The sequence below is a fragment of the Puma concolor genome, chromosome A2 (genome assembly GCF_028749965.1).
Source record: "Puma concolor isolate L17-30 chromosome A2, mPumCon1.1.hap2, whole genome shotgun sequence".
In the NCBI taxonomy this organism is placed as follows: domain Eukaryota; kingdom Metazoa; phylum Chordata; class Mammalia; order Carnivora; family Felidae; genus Puma; species Puma concolor.
Window position 1 is genome coordinate 25,727,756 of NC_141668.1, and position 22,449 is coordinate 25,750,204.

The 22,449-nt window shown below is 37.4% G+C and overlaps 1 protein-coding gene across 5 annotated transcripts in view; it reads left to right on the top strand.

Annotated features, from left to right (window-relative positions):
• ZNF800 (zinc finger protein 800) overlaps window positions 1-22,449 on the top strand; it is a 194,044-nt gene that overhangs the window by 169,180 nt on the left and 2,415 nt on the right. Inside the window, exon 6 of one of the 5 annotated variants that reach the window (XM_086691093.1) lies at window positions 16,669-22,081. The exons of the other annotated variants lie outside the window; for them this stretch is intronic. Coding sequence (XP_086547219.1) covers window position 16,669 — 1 coding nt within the window. The 3' untranslated portion in view covers window positions 16,670-22,081. Of the gene's footprint in view, window positions 1-16,668; window positions 22,082-22,449 lie in introns of those variants that run through there. 5 annotated transcript variants of the gene reach the window in all.

Consider the following 22,449-nt stretch of genomic DNA (forward strand, 5'->3'; position numbering starts at 1 on the left):
ACAGAGCAGGAATTTGGAAGGAGGAATTGAGGGTTCCAAGGACTGTCAAAAGGTTTCATCTGGGTCATAGAGGAAGAAATAGAACTATGTCAGGATGCGTCTGTCTAAATTAGAATTGCCTAGAGAGATTGGGAATATTTTATCATAGTAGCCAAATCAATGGATCATGGCAGAGAGGAGTTAGAGGCTAAACAAGTTTAGAGAGGTGGAATGAACAAGTAAGAAGTTATTAGATGTTCTTTGTTCTTCCTATTTCTTTCTGGTCTTCATCTTTATTTTTTGGTTTTATTTTGATTCAGGATCTGTCTTCTCAGAGGCTGAGGCTTGAGACTCTTAAGGAGAAGAGTCCTAGGAAATTTGTGGCAGAAGCTTTTCTGCATGCAAATATAAGCAAATATTTGTAGCACTTTTTGTTGTGGGGAGGAGTAGTTAAGTAAGTAAAGAACCATCAGAAACTGCTTATTTTATATTAAAACCTATCTTTGGCTACCAATTATATCTACCTTTGCTATTATTTGATCAATCAAGAGTTTTCCTGTAGAATTCAACTCCTTGTTTCCTGAGATACCTTCCATTCGTCGTAAGTGTGGTGGAAGAGGAAAAACAATGAAAAGTATGGCTTGCATTTCAACTTCATAAGTTTGGGTAGTGCAAGTGAGAGCTGGATGAGGTATGGCTGACACTGGGCAGGTGTTTATTAGAACATGGAGATACATACCTTGAATGTATGATAACTTTTTTTTTTCATGTCTCTGTTTCCCCCTCTTTCCTCCCAACTTCAGGAAGAAAGCCTCCTCTTGAAGAATATATATATTCTTTATTCTTGTAGAATATATAAATTCTTGGCCTACTTTTGTACATATGAGCTGAGTTTTTGGCTTGTATTATTGAAAAGTACTTCACTTTTTTTAGGGATATGTATTTGTTATATTGCTTTATGATCAATAGGCTGTTCTACTCATTTTGCTTGAAAGAGCCCATGGATGCAGTAGCAGGGAATTTTGTGGTCTTTCTAGGGCTTGAGTTTACCAATAGGTGTTATGGCAAGAAAGTATTGAGATAGACACAAGTGGCTATCATTTCCTATTGTGAAGTTGGAAAAGATGTTTTCAAATAGCATGACCTCTGAAAAAGAAATGCTTCTTAAACTTTAGAAATTAGGTTTCCAGGTTTCCTACAGTGGCCAATGGAAGTATTCTCGATCTTTAGTTAGGAGTTTTAGAAGTTACTTTTTTTAATGGAATCCATAGATTACCAGGATTATGATTTAGCTATGACTCTAAGAGTTGATCTGAAGCCGAGCTCTAAGATACGTGTAGCAAAATGTTGGCTGTTGTATTATACAAAATCCTTCTGTACTCTGAGCTATTCTTTCCCTCTTCTTCAACTTTAGAAACTTAGGGATTAGAAAGAAGTAAGGATCAGCAGTCTTAAGAATGGCTGTTGTTTGGTTTCTAAGGAATTAGGCACATGATATAACATAGAATAAAACATGTTTCCCTTAAACTCACCTGCAATTATTTTGACTTTTCTAACTTTCAAATTCACTCCTGTCTCCTAGAATTTGTTTCTGTACTATTTTACTCTGAGTTCTCTTCTGAATCTCTGGCTTTTCTTTTTTTTTTTTTTTTTTTTTTTTGCTTCTCTACCAAGTACCAAGATAGCAAAAATGTTTTTTGAGAAGGTAAGAGGGTGGAAAGTCAGCTTATTTCTTCCTGAATATTTGTCATTCTAAATTTGATTTGTCAGGCTTATTATTTCTTTTCAAACTGCTTCTTCTGCATATATTCACCACCATGCACCCCCAAGCAGAGGTGAACTTAATGAAGACCATAGTTGTGTCTGGTTGGGAAAATGCGTGAAGTTGGAGGTTTTACTGTTTGTGCCCACTCAGTAGAGTTAATTTGCTTGATTGTTTATATTTGAAGTCAGGGACTGTGTCTTGATAATTTTGTTTAGTGCCTAGCACATTTTCATGTATACGCAGGCACTGTGAATAAAAACTTGATATTCAAGTGAGTGGTAGCTTTTTCCATCTGAGAATTGTGCTGTCATATACTTTGAGACTTCGGGTTTTAATTTCATAAACTTTTAATGTTTGTTTATTTTTGAGGGAGGGACGGAGAGAGAGAGAGAGACAGGCAGACAGGCAAAGAGGGAGACAGAGAATCTGAAGCAGGCTCCAGGCTCTGAGCTGTCAGCACAGAGCCTGACGTGGGGCTTGAACTCATGGACTGTGCGATCATGACCTGAGCTGAAGTCGGACGCTTAACCGACTGAGCCACCCAGGTGCCCCATCATTTCATAAACTTTTATTATTTCAATATTGATTTTACTTATTTTAGAAAATGCTGCCAGTACTAAGATGATAGTTTGTAATAATAAACAGAACTCTTCATATTAGATAATAATAATGAGTATTCATGGAGTGCTGACTGTATGCCAAGTACTCTGCTATCCTTTACATGCATAATGCCCCTCATCGACCAAGAAGACCCACCAATAAGATCCACCAGTAAGAACTGTTACTTCATTATCTCCATTTTATAGAATTCTGAGTTTCAACGTAGAATTTCAGTGATTTACTTAAGTTCACATAGCTAGGGAATAACAGAATTGACACTTGACACTAGGTCTTGACTATGAAGCATGTGCTCTTAATCCGTGCACGTTACATTTGCACATTGTACTGTTTACAAAGCACATCTACCACATTACCTTTTTGGCAGCTTAGTGTAATGATCTGGAGCTAGATTAGTTGGTGAAATTTTTGTATCCACACATTATTTCCTGTGTGGCTTTGTACTAGTTACTTAATCATTCTGTGTCCTAGTTACCTCATCTGTGAAACGGGGATAATATCTACCTTACGGGGTTCTGAGGATAAAATGAAAAATACGTGAAACATTTAAAGTAGTGCTTGGCATGTTACAATAAATGTTGGATATGGTTACCATAAGTGATTTTCATAGCATTGGAAATGTGTAATGTTTTTATTACCACTTAAAGTTTAGATTGAAATGGGTGCATTAGAAGAGAACTTTATTGCTACACATCAGATTTTAACTCTTGCTTTGTATTTAATTGGGACAATGAAGACAACCGACTATTATTATTTGCTGTCAATTTTCTTCTGATCAGATATTACTAGTTTACCATTCTCATAAATTTTTCACTCATCTTGAAAAAAGGTATTAGGTAGTTTTAAGCACATTCATTTTAAGTTTGGCTTTGTTTTTATGGTTACTCCCCAGAATAATCCATCTGTCTTAAAATTCTTATTAGTATCTGTCCCATCATACGAAAATTTTATTGTTGGTCATGTGCAGAATATTGACATGGAGCTAATATTAATCGATTAACATAGCTGAAACATTTCTGTAAAAGTATATCTGCAGCACTATTTGAAGGAAAGCTTCAGTTATGGAATGAGTAGATTCTTCAGCAGAGCATGATTTGGGCCAAGTCAGGAATTTCTTGGGTAAATGTGTCATGAAGAGGTAAGAAGTGGTACTTCCAAAAGTCTTACCCCTGGTAGTCATTAGTGGCAGTACTCCAGATTTCACTGAGGCCCAAGTACTGTTAGATTATCTGCTGAAAGGGTTTACGCACATACCCAATTGTTCCTGCTTTTACTTTTTTAACAATAAGATAATGATTTTAGAAACTTTTGTATTTAGGGACTTGTATAATTTGCAACACCAGAGAACGTTTGTCCCTAGGTTTGGATGAACCTTCGTATTCTGAACTTCAGATCAAGTGCTGGGGTTCCAGCGCCTGTGTTGTATGGCTTCTTAGTGATGCTGATACTCAAATACTTGTGTCAGGTATCTGGAGCATATTCCTGGCACACAAAACACTGTGACGTGTAAGGCGTAGAATGATAATGCTTGAAAAAATAGCCAAACCAAAATAAACCAAAAAACAAAAACAAAAAAAAACCCCTCACTTTGAATGCTTGAGCAATAATAACGTGAAGCTATCCGGGTGTCCTGCTTTATATAATCTCATTAGCACTTTCAGTACAAGAGTGTGTAATGATGTTACGTCGAGAGGAAAAGTTATTACACCAAAATGAACCCTAAGTGCATGGAACTGTTATTACAACTCAGGTTTTGAATATTCGTTTTTAATCTCTGCTATCTGTGGGATTATACAGAAAATAAATTAGCTCTCAGAAATGGAACTGTGGCTTTTAGTCAGACTTTCTAGGCTGTGCAAAAATTTTTTTAAAGAAGTTTGAGACTCTTCTTGCATAGATTGGGCCTTTGGTAAACCTGAACCCCAAAATACCTGTTAGGTGTGACTAGTAGCTTTTATTTTGGATGGAAGGAAAAAGCAAGGGATACTTTTCTTCTAAGAAAAAAATAGTGAAGCACTAGGAAGATATTGTATGCACAAGTGATTGAATTATGTGAAAAAATACTTTTAGGGAAAGGATTTTTATGTCATTTCCTTGAATTTTTGACATAAGTTGTTAGGGGCTTTTTATAAAAGCTTCTGTAGGAGAGTGGCTATGTCATTTTCAAGCCTTTTGATCATTGGAGATTTGTTGAATTCCTTGAAGTTTAATGTGCTGGGCATTTGCAGATGGTTGAGACTTTCTGAGCTTCTTTGTCCTTTCCTTTGAATGGGCAGGCTTCAAGGTGATAAGATAGTCTAATGAGAGTGTCCTAAAGATGGTCAAAAACATACTTAGTGAAATTTATGCATAATTTTCAGTATATCGTCAAGTTAAACTTTTTCTGAAACATTTTCACATTTTTCCAATTTGCCCTTTCTTTGCTTGTCCATCGTGACTAGTCAACTGTTGTTGCATATGATTATGAGAGAACAAAATCACTTATTTGCCATAAAATGTGGACATAAACAGATTATTGTACACACAGGAGGAAGAGATGATTTTGTTTCCTGTAGCTCCCTTGGATCTCTTTTTAATCTTTAAGTGCACAATTGTAATGATATAAATTGTTAAAGGTTTAAGATACATCTCTGAAGCCCCACCCCCACTTTTTAAAAACGGTTAACTAGAGCAAAGTAACAGTGTAACACTGTGTCTTCAAATCACAGATGCTACAAGATGGAACTAAGATCCACAATGCTTAGATTACCACCCACCCAGTTTGCCTTGTCATCTAATTGCAGCTCTGTTGAGTGTATGTGCACTCATATATAAAAATACTGTGCCATGCTTTATTTTATTTTATTTTATTTTATTTTATTTTATTTTATTTTATTTTATTTTATTTTATTTTATTTCATTTCATTTCATTTCATTTTATTATTTATTTTTGGTTGCAAGCAGAGTTTTACTTGGTCTGTAGCTAGTAATGAAAGGCTTATTAGAAAGCTTCATGTGGGAAAATAAGGGAGATTGAAACTGGCTTCACCATATAGATTTCAACTAGGTGTTAACAGAACCTGGAAAAAATCAATGCAGCTGTAGTGACTGGGTATGGTCCTCTTCGCAGCAGCAGTATTCTCTGCTGTTATTGCCCTTCTCAGACTCTGTTTTTACTTTTTATTTTTAAACTAATAACCTTATTCTGTATCTTTTCAATGTGGTTATAACTGCCTCATTACTTCTGCTGCCTGCCTTCTCTGCTTTTCAGCTACTTTCCATATAGCTCGTAAGAAAAAAATCTGATTAAGTTAGGTTTATTCCCTGTCGGGCAAATCTCCCATGCCAGGTCTTTTCATCGGTTGCTGGCCATAAGTTGCTTTTCATAGATTGGCTGCTTTTGGGATATGTGCTCCCCCATTGCTCCTGTCATTGGTGATCACGGTGGCAGGGTCAGTGGCATAAAACCTATTCCTGAACCCAATAAAAGGAATCTTGGTGGGAATCTTTTAAAAGAGGGATCTGGATAGTTCTGGAATGTAATCTTTCCAGTACACATGATTAGATAGAATTAGATAAAGGGGATTAAGAGTACTCTTCCTGAGGGGCGCCTTGGTGGCTCAGGCGCCTGGGTGACTCAGTCTGTTGAGCGTCCGACTTTGGCTCAGGTCGTATCTCGCCGTTCATGAGTGCAAGCCCCACGTCGGGCTCTGTGCTGACAGCTCGGAGCCTGGAACCTGCTTCGGATTCTGTGTCTCCCTCTCTCTGCCCCTTCCCCACTCATGCTCTGTCCCTCTCTGTCTCTCAAAGATGAATAAACGTTTAAAAAAAAAAAAAAGTACTCTTCCCGGGATGAGCACTGAGTAATGAATAGAATTGTTGAATCATACTGTACACCTGAAACTAATATAACACTGTATGTTAATTATACTTCAGTTAAGAAAGTCAGAGTTGGTAGGTACCAGATTTGTGGTGTTAATCTGTCTTGCTCTAAAAAAAAATAAACTAAAACTAAAAAGGTAATAGAATTAAAAGTAACCTGGGACTTTGAGTGTTCTGTCAGTGCAGCATCAGTCCTTTCCATCCTGAGAAAATGTGGAAAAGAGTTTTCTAATCAGCGTCTGCTGTTCCTTTTCTGAACTGCCTGGTGCTGTTTCCATCTTCAGCTTTGCAGATTCATAGAAGTTTTCACTCTGAAAGAACCATTACATCTCCTGTACCAGCGTATTAGACCATTCTGTCAATTGCTGCTGCTTTCCACACACCTCCAATTATGCTGTATAGTTTGAGTTGGTGATTTAGTGAACCCTTTAAGTACTGCTTCTGTTTTTCTACTTGTATTTTCCATGTTTGGGTTCACTCTGCAATAGCTGTTTTATATCTTCTCATTCATTCCTTCAATGACACTTACCATTGGTTGAGTGTCCATCATGTGCCTGGTACTATTCCAGTCTTTTGGGGAAACAGAATTGTAACAGTGGTTAAAGCATGGATTTTTAAGAATGATGCAGACCTGAGTTCAAGTCCTGGCTCCTTTTCTTGCTAGTTACTTAATCTTTCTAAGCTTGAGTTTTTGTCTGTAAAATGATAATATTAGAAACTACCTTATAGCTAGGTTTGTTGTGGGAATTTATACAAATTTAGTGATACATTGTATTTTATATACTCAGCACAATGCGTGGCTCAAGAGCTCAATAAATATGCATTATTACTGTTGTAGTAATCACTAAAATTATTATCAGTTTGCTCTGGAATACTTTCTAGCACTCAGTGTCTGGTTATCTTGCTTTGCCATTTGTGGTTCGTTGCCTTTTTGTTGGCATTAATCCAACCGTTTAATGAAAAGTCAGATGTAACATCCGTGATAAAGCCAAGATACCCAGCAGTTTATTAAGGTAAAACATACTATTTTATGGTCTTTAATCTGCTGCCACTTTTAATAGCACCTTCTGCTGATTGTTAAAGAATTTGTTGAATCTTTCATATAATTTTGCTTCTCTGTGGCTGTTTTATAGAAGCATGTATAGTTTGAGTATAAAAACTCAAAGCAGCTTTTGGTTTTATTCTTTTGTTGTAAACATTAGGCTATGGGTACATGAACATACTCTGAATTTACAAACAAGAATTATGTCTTCTATTTGCATCACCAGTGCCTCACAGTGTAGTTGGCATATAACAGGTGCTTAGAGAATGTTGAAGGAAGGAAAACGGAAGGCAGGAACAGGACATCAGGGATCTTCAGGCTTATCATTAGTCCACAAATATACCTTTGCTTTTAAGCTTCCTTCCCATTACATCATCTTCTGATCTGTATAGTTTCTCTACCTGTGAGCTCCTCTTTGTTTCTGTTACTGCTGGCTTCTGTTGCCTGCCTTCTTTGTGTGAACCTCTTAGCTTCTGCCATTGCTACTCAGTGATGGTGACAGATTCAAACTCATGGCAGTGGTGTATTGACTGTATATGCTGTAAGTAATCCATAATCAATCGCACACTGTATGGATGCACATTTAGTGATTTTTTTGGCTGGTTCTTTTAAAGGTTTACTTTTGTTTAATTCATGTTTATTGAATTCTTTGAAATTCAGCTCACATTTCACTTCCTATTCCATTCCCAGATCTCAACAAAAAGCAGGCAACTAATTGTTGATATTAGTTGTTGATATTGCTGCTTCTGTCATTTGTGTAATCTTAGAAATTGGGATTGATTAGTTATTTTGTTTATGTAATTCTCACATTGCCTACTTTAGAACTTTTGCACTGTCCTTAAAGCCTCCAGCTGTATTTTTGTTCCCTTGGTAAGAAGCAGCTTAGCCTGTATCATGGCAAAAGGTAGAGGCATTTCTTTATGCTCCCCTTCTGCATCACACTTACTTTCTTGTCTTCTATTCCTTCTTTGATTCTTTGCAGAAAGAAGTGTTCTTCTTTTCCAAGTCCAACACTTCTGCCCTTTTTCCCCCAAGACCTTCCTTCAACAACCCTCCTCTCTTTTCCCCTCCCCATCTTCTGTCTTCCTTTCCACAAGCTTCTCCCCCTCAGCCCACAAATATGCTCAGACTCCTTTCAGCCAGAAAGTAAACTTTACCTACATACTACCTTCAGTCTAGTTACTGCCATCTGTTCCTGCTTCCTTTCACTGTCAGGCTTCCACGTGCTTTCATACTGCTCTGTTTTAGCACCACTTTCACTATAACTTTATATGTCCTTGTCTTCCTTCTCCTTTCGACTATAAAGCTCTTAGATACGTGTGTTGATCACCATTGATTCCTCAGGGCCTAGGACAGTTCCTGGTCCATAGTAGGCATTCAGTAAATATTTGTTGAATGAATGAACAATATAGTGCCATGCCTATACCACTCACTTGTGAACCATCTGCAATTTTTTTCTACCCCTACATTTCTATTAAAAGGACTTGAAGGACATCAGTGCCCACATAAATGCTACATCTGGTGGCTTCTCGCTTGTCATCATTCTTGACCTCTTCATGACCATTAATACTTACAAATTTACTTTTCCCAGATTTTTACGGTCACTTATAACTGGGTCACCTTGGGATAATCTCAGCATGGTATTGCATCAAAAACAAACAAACATCTTTGTTTCCAAAAATCTTTGGAAAATAATGAACCTATTTACTATTTTACAGAAATTTCATAAGGAGATAGAAAGGTACAATTACATAAAGCTTAAATCCTCATACAACTTGGCAGCTTCCTCCAATCTCTCTTCTGTCACATTTCTCTCAAAACATTCTGTGAACTTTCTATCCAAAACCCCTTGACCACTTTTCCCATCTTTATTTTTGTCTAAAAATAACTTTCCAGTTTAAATCACTTTAGCCTCTCAGGTTTTTCCAGTTCTTTTCATACCCATTATCCTGCTCAGGATTCTAAAAGTCTAGGAACATTCTCTTGATTTCATCTGGTTTGCCGTTACTAACTTTGCATGATTTTGCTTAATCTTGAAGCTTTAGATCAGACACTATGTCCTCCAGTGAGTATTTCCTGACTTCCAAAGTTTGGCTAGGTTTCCCCTGAGTATGTTTCTATAGAACTTCATCAATAACTATATTGAAATGATCTATTTGTGCCTCTTTCTTAGACTATAAGCATCTTAAGGGTAGGGCTCCTATCTTTTCTTCATACCCCTGGCATCTTATAATGCATCTGGAACATGGTGGATGTTGATAAATATTTACTGAACTGATGCTTCTGTGAACTCTGAGCCTTTCTTGCCTTTGGCATTTGTTAGTAGGCCTTTAAATGTGGATCAAACTTTCCTGAGTCCTTTTTCTTTTTTTTATACCGTCTCAGTGATTTCTTTACTTCCAGAGCATCAGTTATCATTTCTGTGAAGATGACCCCAAACCTGTTCTCTAGCCTGGCTGTTCTCCTGATTATAAGACCATTTGATTTCAAAGTTGCATGTCAGACATCTCTATAAAATGTTTCTCCAGTATCTTAAATGCAACAAAAACTCAGTAAACCAAACTTGTTATCTTCCCTTTAAACTTGTTCCTTCTTTATGTGTTCCCTGTATCAATTCTTCACACTCCTACCCTCCCAGTTGCCTAGACTAATTAGAATCCTAGGAGATACCTGGACTTTTTTTTTTTTTTTCTTTCTCTCACACTCTTCACGTAATCAGTGATCAACGCCTGTTCATCTTTCCTGTGACTGTTTTCTACATTTGGCTCTTCCTTGCCATCTCCATCTTTAGTAGTTTAGTTTGGACTCTTATCTCTTACCTACACTATTGTATTAGTCTTGTAACTGACCTCCTCTCTAATCTGTCTTCCATGCTGCTGTCAGAATTATCTTCCTAAAACACAGATGTGCTGTTACTGTATGTTCCTTACTTGACTGATTTATTCATTCTCAGGTGTCAGCTTGTCACTTCTAAAGAAAGACAACCTAAAGTATGTCTCCCTTGTAGTTCTGTTTCATATTCCTTTCCTACTTGTCATCTAATACAGTTTGTAATTATGCTTGTATTTGTGCATTGACTTGTTTAATGTCTGTCTTCCCAGTGGAGAAATTTATGTAAGAGACTGAGTGAGGATAGTTATGTAGACCCTGCGCCTAGCACAATACTCAGGACATGGTAATGCTTTAAAAATATTTGTTGAATGAGTGGATGAATGACAGCTTATCAGTATAGGCAAATAGGAGATAGCAAAGGCAGAGAAGTTACAGGGTCCTAGAATCTTCTACATCCTCATAGACCTTCATGTGTAGTTCTAGTTTTTCTGTAATAGTAATGGGCTTCTCCCTTCTGTCTATTGCATTTATTTCCATGAGGATGGGAGTCAACAATTACCCCACACTCACACTAATGCTGATGTGACTGCAGTTGATTTGGGGGCCACTGGGTGGTGGCAGCTAGATTTGTTTACCCGGTATTGATGCATAGGTGGTGCCCTAGGCATGCAGGCAAACAGGTATTTGCTAGGTTGAATTAACCCAGATTCCCTTTTAGCTCCTTGAGTGATGCAAGCCTTTATACCACATGTTAATTAAAGTGTTTATTACTTGTAGGACTAGTTGTATTTGAAATGAGGTGTTTATTTGCCTTTTAAAGATTGAAGATTTCAATTGAACGAACTTTCATTGAATAGAAGCTGAATAAATCATTTGAAAATATTATCTAGGGGTAGGTCAGTAATAATAAGCAAATTAAACTTTTTGTCCACCCTGTGAGGCCTGCCCAGGTATCAAAAATCAAGGAATTTTATAAGTATTCTTCAGATTTTACTATTTCATAGATTGACTAGCTTCATCCATTCAGTAGGCATATAGAGCTCCTGCCTTGTGTAAGGCGCTGATTTAGGTGCTAGGGTTACAGAGGTAAGAAACAGTTCTTCCTCTTTTTTTTTTTTTTTTCAATATATGAAATTTATTGTCAAAATGGTTTCCATACAACACCCAGTGCTCATCCCAAAATGTGCCCTCCCCAATACCCATCACCCACCCTCCCCTCCCTCTCACCCCCCATCAACTCTCAGTTTGTTCTCAGTTTTTAACAGTCTCTTATGCTTTGGCTCTCTCCCACTCTAACCTCTTTTTTTTTTTTTTTCCTTCCCCTCCCCCATGGGTTTCTGTTAAGTTTCTCAGGATCCACATAAGAGTGAAACCATATGGTATCTGTCTTTCTCTGTATGGCTTATTTCACTTAGCATCACACTCTCCAGTTCCATCCACGTTGCTACAAAGGGCCATATTTCGTTCTTTCTCATTGCCACATAGTACTCCATTGTGTATATAAACCACAATTTCTTTATCCATTCATCAGTTGATGGACATTTAGGCTCTTTCCATAATTTGGCTATTGTTGAGAGTGCTGCTGTAAACATTGGGGTACAAGTGCCCCTATGCATCAGTACTCCTGTATCCCTTGGGTAAATTCCTAGCAGTGCTATTGCTGGGTCATAGGGTAGGTCTATTTTTAATTTTCTGAGGAACCTCCACACTGTTTTCCAGAGTGGCTGCACCAATTTGCATTCCCACCAACAGTGCAAGAGGGTTCCCGTTTCTCCACATCCTCGCCAGCATCTATAGTCTCCTGATTTGTTCATTTTGGCCACTCTGACTGGTGTGAGGTGATATCTGAGTGTGGTTTTGATTTGTATTTCCCTGATGAGGAGCGACGTTGAGCATCTTTTCATGTGCCTGTTGGCCATCCGGATGTCTTCTTTAGAGAAGTGTCTATTCATGTTTTCTGCCCATTTCTTCACTGGGTTGTTTTTCGGGTGTGGAGTTTGGTGAGCTCTTTATAGATTTTGGATACTAGCCCTTTGTCCAATATGTCATTTGCGAATATCTTTTCCTATTCCGTTGGTTGCCTTTTAGTTTTGTTGGTTGTTTCCTTTGCTGTGCAGAAGCTTTTTATCTCCATAAGGTCCCAGTAATTCATTTTTGCTTTTAATTCCCTTGCCTTTGGGGATGTGTCGAGTAAGAGATTGCTACGGCTGAGGTCAGAGAGGTCTTTTCCTGCTTTCTCCTCTAGGGTTTTGATGGTTTCCTGTCTCACATTCAGGTCCTTTATCCATTTTGAGTTTATTTTTGTGAATGGTGTGAGAAAGTGGTCTAGTTTCAACCTTCTGCGTGTTGCTGTCCAGTTCTCCCAGCACCATTTGTTAAAGAGACTGTCTTTTTTCCATTGGATGTTCTTTCCTGCTTTGTCAAAGATTAGTTGGCCATACGTTTGTGGGTCTAGTTCTGGGGTTTCTATTCTATTCCATTGGTCTATGTGTCTGTTTTTGTGCCACAGTTATTCCTCTTAAGTATCATAGAAAAGAACAAATTATAAGGACACACAGAAGTGCAATATTAAGGCACACTGAGGAGTTGGGGAAGGCTTTTCATAATTCCTAAATTCATTCTTGAATTGCGTTTTGAAAGAGGCAGAAAAACTTCCAGGTGGGTACAGACACATGAGACCACACGTAGACCAAGGGAAGATGAGACAGAGTGATGGCCAAGTCAAGAAAGATCTTATGTACCAAGTAAGTAGTTTGAATCAAATTTTCAAGATTAAGGGTAGTTATCGAAGGATTTTAAGCAGGGGTATTTGATAGCATTGAGGAGATTGAATTGGGATAGAGAGTAAGATTTGTGGTGGGGAAATCAAATAGAAGCCACTTTTAGAAATCTAAATAGGAAGTGATAAGGGCCTAAATTTAGGTAAGGCAATGAAACTGAGGAGACAGATATGGACACTATAATTATTTCAGAAGTGTAATTTTCCAGGCAGTGGAGATGAATAAGGAATGTGACTGCCAGGTTTGGGAATATTGGTTGGGCAGGTGGGTCAGTCCATTCTTCAAGGTAGGAAACATAGGAGGAGGAACATTTTCTGGGGAGAAATGTTGAATTAAAGTTTAGATGTGTTGAGCTTGAGATGCTTATGGGACATCTCACTGGAGATGCTTAGTAGGACTAGGAGATACAGACTGGAGGTCAAGAGAGAGATTTGTCCAGAGACGAGATTTATGAGTCATTAGTGCACATATATTTTAAGCCATAGGTTATGAAGAGGTTGCAAAGGATAAGTACACTCCGCATATCATACTATTTCTCACATTCTTCTGGTTTAGTGTGTAAGTTAGGTTGGTGCCTTTCTATTTGAGTTTTTCATTTGGGAAATGATGTTTGACTAGCACTGATTCTCTGCTCCAACCACTACCACTCTCCACTGCCATTTATACAGTCTATAATATAACTTATATTGGATATTACTTACTCTAAGAAATGCTGGATAATTAAATTGTAACACTATTAGGCAATGTGAACTAATTTAGAGGACTTTAAAAAAATCTGTAAGACCTATTTTAAAAGATTATTTTTAGAAAGGAAATAACCTTCTTAAAATAATAAAACAACCTGTTAGTGTTCTGAGACTGAACAAGATGTGTTTGTTGAGTTCCATACCTTTCATATGTTCGGGATTTGTTTGTGATTTAGTCCCTGTGCTTCTGATCAAGGCAGAAACTATTTCTGAAAACTAGGAGGAAGCCATGTCACTAAACTAATAGAATCTGACATAATCCATGTGATAAACTTAATTTAGTATCCACAGCCAGATTCTAAGGGGGAAATATGCTATTAAATATTGAACAGATGATTGAAATATATTGATTTTATTTTGCCAAGCTACATTTTTTTGGATGGGTCAATATTTAAGATAACAGTTAAAAGCTAGGTCCTGCACTGTCATATATGTTCTTGTGGCCCTCACTGGTTTCTCCCAATTTCTTTTCACGTCTTTCTGAAGGGAGAACCTAACAACGGAACTTTAGATCTTGCCATTTAGATAGCCGCTAGAATTCTCCACAAGTGGAGGTTTTTGTCCCTTCAGCACTGACATGGAACAATCTGTTCACCTGGCACGGACCAATGGATGTTGAGGAGAGTGTGTAGAATGAGTTTTAAGAAGTCAGCCCTGCTTGGGGCTGAAAGTAATGACGTTGTACTGTAAACCATTTGAGCTATCCAACTTTTGATTAACTTTTAAAATCTGCCTTTGAAGGGAAGGATTCCTGGGAGACTTTCTGTGTCAGGTTTTAATAGAGTAAATTTATGGATGAGTTAGGACCCTTAAAAACTAAAGTCAATAATAGAAATGCTGACAGACTTGAACTAGAAGAGGACAGCTATAATAAAACAACATTTTATTATAACCTTATAATCTATAGTAAAATGGGGGGGGACATTTAAAGTTTTCTGTTCTAATGTTTTGAAAATGGTTTCATTTTCTTGTTATTTGAACTTTAATAATGGGCATTAGCATAAACTGAATATCCATGTCAAAACAAGGTACATTGCCATAGCATAGAATTATTTTAAAGTGGTTTTTTTTGTAATGTTTATTTATTTTTGAGAGAGACAGGGTGAGTAGGGGAGGGGCAGAGAGAGAGGGAGACATAGAATCTGAAGCAGGCTCCAGGCTCTGAGCTGTCAGCACAGCCTGATGCGGGGCTCGAACCCATGAACCATGAGATCATGACCTGAGCCGAAGTCCGATGCTTAACCGACTGAGCCACCCAGGCGCCCTGTGTAGAATTATTTTAAATCATAAACTTTTAAGACTTGTTTCAAATCTTTTTTTCTAAATAAATTTGTTTCTAAACATTGCTTTTTTTTCAATATACCCATTTTCACCTCAGTAAGTCACTAAAAGATTATTGAATAAAGGTATTTCGGCACTTGAAAGTTTGTAACAAAAATGCAGAGTGGAATAGAATTTTAGAATACATATTGTCTGCACTGAGGACTTCATTTGTTTAATAACCTTTATATTTGTTGATATTCTTTCTTGCCCCGTGCCAACATTTTAGACATTTTGTGTAGAAATTTCTTACAAGATTTATCATGTTACCAAAAACACCCAGATTCTTTATCCAGAAGATAATGAATACCTTGAAGTTATGTATTATGCCAAAATTAATATATTAAGTGGTTAAACATTATTCTTTTAGCTTTACTAGATCACTGGGAGATAGAAGGTAGTGTTTTGCTTTGTTTTGTATTGTTTTGGCATTCCTTCTGATGCAGTAAAATCCACAGCACTTTATTTCATCTGCTAGCCCCAGTTCACAGACTTAATCGATAGGAAAGTAAAACTGGCACCTCTTGATTTCCCGGTTTTGTGTATCTTGGGTGGAGCTGACTCCTAAGTGTGTGAAGGTTGTGATAGGAAATGATGCTAGGTACTTGCAAGAAAATACTGGAAGAGGGTTGCCAAACATTTTCTCATACCTCAGCGCCCTGCCCTATTAAAAGTTGCATCTAGATGCATAGTGATCTTGTATTTAGCCTGTTCAGTCACTTTTGATACAGTGCTAGTGTGTCGTCACTCCTACGTAGTAGTAGTCTGCAGAGAAAATTTGGCAACCCTGATTCTCACGTGTTTTGCAAAGTTACCATTTAAAATCAAAGTATGATTAAAACTAAATTCATCATCCTACTACGAGCGCCGACTTGGTCCATGCTGCCATTATCTTGTTGCTTATCACACAGGGTTCAAAATCCTTTCTTTTGTGACTCTGTTCTTGACAGCTCCCACCCATGGTGACTTCTTCCTTCGATGAACTCACAACATTTACCTTACCAGTTATTTTTCACTCTCACCCTGTGTGTTACTATTGCATCATTATTTAATTAGAGTGTCCCCCACGATTAGACTCTAAGCCCTTTGAGGCCCAACAGTTTTTCTCCACAGCATGTGGGATAATGAATGAACGGATCCCCAGGCCTCTTCCTGTTTTCTGTTCTCCAGCTGTCAGTTTGGGTGTCTTTTCTGTCACCTCTTTGTGTCCTACTTTGGTCTAAACCTTCTATTGCTGTCCTCTTGGCTACTCTGGTTCTGTTAGTATCTTGTTTATGAAGATTATCAATGATTTTGGGAGATTCTTGGGCTAACTTTATGGGAATAGGAGGTAATTTTTCAGCTTTTTTTCTTAGGATCAATTTTTAAACTCTACTGCAAAAATTCTACCTTTTTACAATTATTTTTAATATTCATGTATCAAGTATATTCTAGGAGTCTATATCTTGGAAGCCATAGTTTAGATCTATAAAAAAGGAGGATTAACCTGAAGGAAAGAAGAGAAACATTGTTGCCAAACAAAGTTTATTCTCAGACTCTTTTGCTTGCTATGTTGCCTTTTTTTTTTTTAATAGCCTCATGGGAACAGAGCAGGCCTAAGTGTAAGTAATTACAATATTGTGTTATATAAGTCACTGCAAAGTAAGGCTTATAGTTATTTTTTTTTTTAGCCACCTGGCATTTTGTATATGCTGTTTTTTGTGCCATAATTCTGTTGAATTGCAGATGGGGACTCTAGAGATTTAGCATACCCTCATTCTAAAGTGGAAAAAGTTGAGGTAAGTGGTTGCACAAGGTCACATGTGTAGTTAATGAAGAATTCAGGAATAGAGGCCAGCTATCTCTTAAAGATTAGTAGGTAATAACACATACATGTAAAAAAAAAAATAACAAAAAAACGGTACTATGAGGTGTTCTGTGAAAGGTAAGTTTTCCTCCTATCCCATCTCTCATTCTCTACCCCAGAGTCAAATTACCAGTTTCTTGGGCTTTCAAGAGCTGTCCTATGTATATATAACCATATAAATGTATACCTTCCCCTTTATGCAAATGGTAGCATGTTTGTATACACTTTTCTGTACCTTGCTTTCCCCCCCCACTTTTTCACATGGCAGCATGTCTGAATTTTGTGGACACTGGATATTTTTATTCTTTGGTCCATGAACTTTCATGTTACTATATTGTCTATCATTTAAACAAATAGTTTTTGTTCATATGAATGGACAAATTATTAAATCATTTTTTGTTTCTAGTATATATTGAGTTTCTTGTGTGACCATAATGTAGTATTTCACATTGCTTTCAGAAAGAGATCATGGTTATTGATTTATTTTATGGTATATGTTGAAGTTAAAAGATAAGTGAAATATATATAATAATTATTACTGCTAGTTACCAATAACAGCTGATTAGGAAATTTTCTTTTTCATTTGAAAAAGAAGTGACAGAGTTTTCAGGGAAATGATTTACCTTTAGACTTGTACAAAAATCTTTCTCAGTGCCAGTGAAAGGCAACAATGTTATAAATACCAAACCACAAATGTTTATTTTCTAAATTTTTAAATACCTTTTTTTCCATTTTTTAGAAAGATTTTATTTGTAAGTAGTTTCTGTACCCAACATGGGACTTGAGCTCACAACCACAAAATCAAGAGTTGCATGCTTCACCTACTGAGCCAGCCAGGCGCCCCTATTTTCTGAATTTTTAAATCTCCAACCTCATATGCAAATAACAGAAATAATTTTTCATTTGTTTCTCAAAATGGATTGTAACTATATGTGTTAATCTTGATATGACTCATGATCATCTGTATAAAAATGTATTCTTAATTTTGATCATTCTGGGTTTCTCTTGGCTAACTTATGTATCAGTGCAATTATTGCTTTATTTATTAGAGATTAATGGGGCCTAAAGAACTCCTTGATTTTAGATCTTTTCAACTAAACCATATCACAAAAGGCAAACCCACTAAAAAAAAATGTGTTCCATGCCAGATGTCCATGATAGGATTTATAGAGGTTAAGTATTTATATTTGGATTTTACTTTAGATAGACAGTAATCCTGCATTCTCCCTAAAGGTGGCAGTACTTCTCAATGCATTATTTACTGAGTAATTCTGTTTGAAAACAGTATTAATTATAATTCCATTACTGATTGGAAAAAAGTTAATCATACTAAAAGTATATTTTTGTAATACTTTCACATTAGTTAAGATTCAGTAGTAGAACAAATAAGATTGTATTTTTGAGGTTTATAGCATTAGTGCAGCTTTTATGTGTATTATCTTCAAACCTGGACAGTTCTAATTGCATTCTGACTTTGGAATTCTTGGTGTAAGATTGAGAGCTAAAGTCTTGTCAAAAATTGTGATTAAGTCATGGTAGAACCTTGCTATATTTCTAGGTCTCTCTTCTATGGAGATATTATCAGGAAACAAAAACTGACAAAACACCCCAAACAAAAACCAGAACCCTTAAATAACTGTGTATTGTGTGAGACATGGGAATTTTTTTTTTTAGTGTTTTTTTTTTTTTTTTTTTTTTAAGAAAGAGCACACACAAGTTGGGGAGGGGCAGAAGGAGAGAGAGAGAGAGAGAGAGAGAATTTTGAGCAGGCTTCATGCTCAGCCTGCTGCAGGCTTGATCCCACAACCTTGGGATAATGACCTGAGCCAAAATCAAGAGGGGGATGCTCAACTCACTGAGCCATCCAGGCACCTGGGAAATGTTTTGATATTTATTGTTTGGTATAAATTTATATGTCTAAATTTTACTTGAATTTTTTTTCCTTAGGTGGCTAACTTATTTTAACAAGTGAAATAAATATTTATTGGTGCTACTAAAAAAAAAACAATTTTGGGGCACCTGGGTGGCTCAGTTGGTTGAGCTTCCGACTCCTGATTTTGGCTCAAGTCATGATCCCATGGTCATGGGATCAAGTCCCATGTCAGGCTCCACACTGAGTGTGGAGCCTGCTTAAGATTCTCTCCTTCTCTCTCTCTCTGCCCCTCTCCCTTGCTTGCACTCTCTCTCTCTCTCTGTCTCCAAATCAGTCAATCCTCAATCTTGAGCCTTTTCTGCTGTAAAAACAAAGCTCTGAATTCACAAGGTGGTGCCCTGGAGTCTGGAGAAACACTATGTTTTGTCCTCCTTTTTCTATCATTTTCATTCCTAAATGGTTCGTGTGTGCGCACATGCGTGTGCGCTGTATGCATGTGCACGTGTATGTGTTTAGTATGTGTTTGAAATCACATAGCATTGTAGTTTGAAGATGGTGAACAAGATAGAGCAGGCCAGCCTCCCCTCCAGGCCTCACAGGTCACTTTGACATGGCTATTACTTTCTAAGGCTGGCCTTGATTATTGGTTGATCTAGCAAGGTGACTGGGTGCTAGAGAACTGTGTCATCTAACGAGCCTCCTAGATACTGGTGTATAAATATTACAGTGCTAGTTTTTTAATTTGCAGGGAGAGGTATCAGACGCACTGGCTTCTAATGTTTATGGCTCAGTGTATTTTCTCCAAACAGGCAAATCTACAGTCTACTAAATTGTAATCAGAAGGTTGCTTCATGGGCATTGAGTCAGCTCACAGTGACCCAAATCAGCAAGTTCTGGTAGTGTGATGCATTCATCTTTCCCAAGGAATATATCTGCCACTCAGACCAGATGTTCAATTTTCAGAGCATCCTTTTTACTAGACCAGGCTGCAGACAGATGGCCAGCTTTTGATTTCTTGATTTCTTTTCTTACATAGTTACCATGGACTATCTCCTTTAGCACATTTTTTTCCATTGGAGTTTAATAAATTTGCATTAATACCTATAAAACACTTAGCCCAGTGCCTGGCATACAGTAATTAAATAATAACTAATATTAATAAGTATAACTGGTGTTGAGTTCAGGTCACATTGATACTTGTAATATCAAAGTCAGTCTTTTGGGCCATTTCTTTAGATGACTGATCTGTCTCATCTTTTACACTCTGAGCTATTTTCATTCTTTATTCTTTAAGTCTTTTAACTCCTTAATTTCATTTACCCTTAATATGGAATCCATAAGCTAATTAGGACAATCCTTTTTAGCTCTGAAAGACTTTGCTACCATTTTGTTTTTGAGACTTTCTTTTTCAAGTTTCAGTTTTTTGCTCCCAAATACCTCATTCTCCACAGTTCCCCATCTGCAATGTGAGTCTATTAAAAGAGATGATCTTCAAGTTACTGCTTAGCTCTAGAATATGTATAATTTTATATCTTATTTGAACAGATGATGTTTCAGTTATAGCCCTTTCCCTCTAATCATGCTTACCTTCATTTCAAGCTCTGCTTAAATTCTTTCTCATAGAATGTAAAGTTATTTTGAAAATGGTAGCAGCATCTGGATTCTTAGAATAGCAGGATTGCCATGGAATTGGGAGGTAACGGTTGAAAAACCCAGAGGTAGAGGTATGATGGTGGTGAATTCAGCAGTTGACAGTGACATTACAGGTAGGACACACAGCTGGCGAATCAAAATGTTTTGTTTGGAAATGGGTACAGAAAGGAACAGATGAGTTGGTCACTGCAGCAACTAATGAGCATTGTCAGCCTTCCCCTCTCCATCCATCTGGGGATCAGTTATTCTTTTAAGAGTGGCGGAATGGATTTAGGAAAACAGTGGAGACATTGCCATAGCTTTTTCTGGTATTCGTAAAAATACAGATTATGGTGCATTTTTGAAGCTGGTGGTCTCAGAACCACACTTGGAGCCAACAGTCCTGGGTAGTTACTGTTGTGGGAGTTCAGAAAGTGGAGAGATCATTTCAGACTGTAATGATAAGGGAAAGCTCGTCGGGAGTGGCTTTGGTCTGGGTCTTGAGGGGTGGGAAGTGTTTGAATAGACGTAAGGAGGGAGAAAACATTTTTTTGATGGGTGAAATGCCAAGAACAAAAGCATAGAGGTGAGAAATAATCATACATGATAGGGGAGTGGAGTGGTATAGAGTTTCTTAAATATGGTCCATGAAACAGAATTGAAGCAGTGCTTCTGTCAAATACCACTAACTCCAGAATTAGAAGAAAACGGATGCTGTGCCACTTTTGTTCAGCATGCAACTGGATAAACTATTGATGCCTCTCAGTGCATCAAGCTTCACGTTTTCATGTGCTCCCTGATGCCCTCCAGAAAGAATTCCATTTTAGGACCCTTTTTGGAAATTGGAAAGACTGTCAACAGTTTCAAAATAATCCTTTTTCTCTCTCTAATATTCAAATGGAAGAAAAAAAAAATACTAGCACTCTGAGGGCAAATGTGCACCCATCATATCAGGCATACGTCATGGTTTTCCTGCTTTGATGAGGGAAGGCTAGCCACATGTGACTGTGTCTCATTACTTTCCGTATCAGCTGCTGTCACTACCTTTCCAACAGGTACTACCAAGAAATAGGAAAAGAATATGATGTTTTTCTCTACTAGGCAGAGGTTCGCTGCCTTTCAAGAGGTCTTAATTTAATTTGAAAGCAGGGGAAATAACATTACTTGACTCTAGGTTGAAAGCCTTGGAGGAGGGGTTCGTGGGTGGCTCAGTCAGTTAAGCGTCTGACTGTTGGTTTTGGCTCAGGTCATGATATCACGGTTGGTGAGTTTGAGCCCCGCATGGGGCTCTGCACTGGCAGTGAATAGCCTGCTTGGGATTCTTTCTCCTTTTCTCTCTGCCCCTCCCACTATCTCTCTAATAAATAAACTTAAAAAAAATTTTTTTTAAAGTGTTGGAGGAATTTAGTGTTGCAGTACAGAGGTAACCTGAACCTGACAAAGCATTGTTTGGAATTCTGCTTGGGTTCTGTGTACCTTTGGGAGTCAAAGATTTCACTGCTTGTTGCCATGGAGAAAAAAGTTCTAACTGATTATCAAAGAAGACGTATGTGTTGCTGTATCAAAGACCATATCATAATTTTACTTCAATAAGCCAAATATAATTGAAATTTACTACTGAGCAGTTAGAAGCTTTTAAATTAATTTTCTTCAGGAAGCCATTTTTCTTTTACGAAAAATAACAATATGAGGGAGGTATAATCCTTTGTAAATACTGTTTTTTATACATTGCTTATGTTCAGGAAATCAGTTTCCAGTGCAGTGAAATAAAGTATATGGTGTATGCATTTCTGTGCATAATTCTGGAGGACAAAGCCCATATCTTTAATCAGAATCTCAGACTGGTCTCTGACTTTCCTGAAAGGCTAAGAACTAATAATTTAGCTAGTGTGAAGACAGTGGGATGCTGTGGATGAATCTGAGCAAAGGAATGATGGGAAATTAGAAAGCTCATGCGAAGAATGTGAGAAATAAAGCTTTGGCAGGACTGAAGGGTGATTTAGGGATTCAGATTAGCTCCAGGGTCTGAGTTATCCTAATAATCTGAAGGCAATTTTCTAGATAGAGCTTCTCAAAGGTAGGAACCCTCAGTAATCTTTTGGTCTTAGTGTCTAAGCACAGTACTGAGACAAACAGTACTCAAAAATGTCAAATT